This window comes from Pundamilia nyererei, unplaced genomic scaffold (genome assembly GCF_000239375.1).
Source record: "Pundamilia nyererei isolate P.nyererei 1_Seehausen unplaced genomic scaffold, PunNye1.0 scaffold00002, whole genome shotgun sequence".
Lineage (NCBI taxonomy): Eukaryota > Metazoa > Chordata > Actinopteri > Cichliformes > Cichlidae > Pundamilia > Pundamilia nyererei.
In genome coordinates this window covers 1,856,373-1,859,081 of record NW_005187403.1, presented here as the reverse complement: position 1 = coordinate 1,859,081, position 2,709 = coordinate 1,856,373, and the positions used below count along the sequence as shown (strand labels likewise).

Here is a 2,709-nt window from a genome sequence, read left to right as displayed (position 1 = left end):
CGCCCTGGAGCGGTGCGCAATGCTATCTCATGCCGACCTCCTGGATGCTCGCCTCGGTGAGTTAACATCACCAAACTCCGGTCTTCAACTCTACTGTAAGCTGGAGGAACTTCTAATCTTAAATCAAGCTCAGAAATTGTCAATTTGCTTCTTATGTGATCTTAATGGGGCTGAAGTGAGCTAAACTCGCTTAATTCATTGGAAAAGTAATTATTATTATTATATTACCGCGTAATTTGATTTAACAATTTTCCAAGATACCAGTGTGATCAAATTGAATGAAGAGTATTTAAGGAGCAGATTGCAATGTGCATGCTGTCTCTTGAAAATAGCTGCAGTGGCTGTTTCTGTTCTTTCTTTTCTTTTCTTTTTTTAAATGTCTGTATTTGTGTTGAGGCGTTTAAAGCATGCACAACAACTGCTTCATCCTCTACTGCAGCCTAAACAATGCTTCAGCGGCTCCTAAATCCGCCTTTTCGCATGTAAGGCATGCTTGTTGTGTGCACTTGAATATGTCACTGCATTTGCCTAACGTGTTCCTTTTCCTTCCTGTATAGACCAAGTGTTTAATGTGCAGCTCTCACCTGCTGCGGTTGTCTGTGCAGGGATGAAGGATGCCGCGGAGCTCCTGGGCCACAGGGAGGCTTTGAAATGCAGGCTCGGCGGTGGGGGACCTGACCCGGGACACTCCGGGGAGCTCGGCCCGGGCCCGGACGGCGTGGAAGGGACTACGATGCTCCCGGGTGACGATATCACCAGCGGCGGGGGATCCAACCCGGTGCAGGTGAACAGCAAAGAGCAGGACAAACAACAGCAGCAACAACAGCAGAACAACAACAACAGCAACAACAACCCCAACCAGTCTGGAGGGCAGCAGCCCCAGAAACAGAAGCGACACCGGACCCGCTTCACGCCGGCGCAGCTCAACGAGCTGGAGAGGAGCTTCGCCAAAACACACTACCCTGACATCTTCATGCGGGAGGAACTGGCTCTGAGGATCGGCCTGACGGAGTCCAGAGTGCAGGTGGGAGGCGGCTGGGAGTGTGATGTTGATAAGAAATGAAAATGAAGAAAATGAACTTTTGAAAGCCCAGATTTGAAACATACAGGCGTTAAAAATAAAATCTCCCGGAGTACCGAAAATGCAACAAAAATAATACCTGCACATTAAAGTGATTAAATATAGAACTATTAAAAAAAAGCCCAAATGCTTTCATTTGGAGCTCAATAGTTACTGCAACATAACACAATTAAGTTACTCTGCAGACGCTACAACGGCTCTTTAGAGGAAGCTTACCGAAACACTTTATTAGGATGCAAAACAAAAACAAAAAAACAAACAAAAAAAAACAGTCAGGGTTAAGATTTTAGATTCTTTTGTTTAATTTACTCTTTTATTTTTTCTCACAAAAACCAAATTCTAAGCTAGAGGAATGTGTTATATCAATTTGTGCAAATAATCAAGCTTATTGCTTGGTTGACATATCAAAATTATTGCCTAAGAAGGAATGCAAAAAAGAAGTTTTAGTATTTCACAGAATTGTAGTCACTGTAAAAAATAAAATAAAATAAACGACGTTTTATGGCATTCGCCTATTATCAATATTATTAGGTTTTTATAGTTTAATTATTTTTTAATGTTAATGTGTCTGACACACACTGCGGTTTATCTTCGCATTGAACATAACGAGTGCAGGTGTTATTAAAAAAGCTTGATACTAACATGCCATCCTGTCGTTATAAAAAAAAGGTGCATTAATTGGGTTGTTTGTAGTATTTTATTTGATTTTATTCAAACTTTATAAAATATCACTTTTCTTTTAAAAACCGAGGTTGCTTTATTTTAATGTTTACCTATTAAAATGGACCAAATTCCAGTGTCTGCCGCATGTAATCCATCTACAGGGAACCAAATGCTGACGGCAGCTTTATTATACTCGATTAATCGCCTCGTATCAACCTTTTAACAGTCCTGAACTAACAGTGATGGTCAGTCTACAACTTCATCAGACTGCATTTCATTCTCGCTGTAATGCTGCCACTTCAGTGGCTCACTCTTGCGCCTTATTGGATGAGAACGGCAATTGCGCTTGGATCGCTCGCATGTGAAATAATACCCCATAATAATCATTACTATTATTGCAAGAGTCCATTCAGTCCCTCCGCCATTTACATAAAATCAAAATTAGCGAAATGACGCTCATCTGCCATTATGACAGCGCTGAAAATAAGAAGCAAGATCCAGATTCGATTTAGCGATGGGCCTGTCACCACTGTCTGCGTCTTAATGCCGGACGCGCTGAAGATGCACCCTGTCTCATTTTTATTTCTGTTTTTTAAGGGGGGATGAGAAATTGCGTTTTCTTTCCTTTGAAGTGTAATGCATTTCAGGCCGGATTTCACGGCTGGGTTACTCCGGGGAAAGAGAGTGCGATTGTCCCGTTCTTATTACTGCGCCCCACTTTCTCAACCAAATCTTCACATTAATCATAGACGCCCGCTTACAGCCAGACCCACAGAAGCACGGGGACTCCGGGACTAACAGAGCAAACCACCGCTCTACAGCAGCAATAACATTGCCTTTTTTATCCCAGGCCGGATGTAGCACAGGAATCTGAAAAAATGTGGCTCAAACTATACGACGACTGCTACTACTACTGCTACAAATAATAATAATAATAATAATAATAATAATAATAATAATAATAA

General features: G+C 41.6%; 1 protein-coding gene across 3 annotated transcripts in view; it reads left to right on the top strand.

Moving 5' to 3' along the window:
* otpa (orthopedia homeobox a) overlaps nt 1-2,709 on the top strand; it is a 4,438-nt gene continuing 1,729 nt past the window's right edge. The window contains exons 1-2 of one of the 3 annotated variants that reach the window (XM_005720103.2): nt 1-95; nt 606-1,024. In XM_005720103.2, coding sequence (XP_005720160.1) covers nt 20-95; nt 606-1,024 — 495 coding nt within the window. In that variant the 5' untranslated portion in view covers nt 1-19. Of the gene's footprint in view, nt 96-363; nt 483-605; nt 1,025-2,709 lie in introns of those variants that run through there. The other 2 variants (XM_005720104.1, XM_005720105.1) reach the window with 2 other exon arrangements.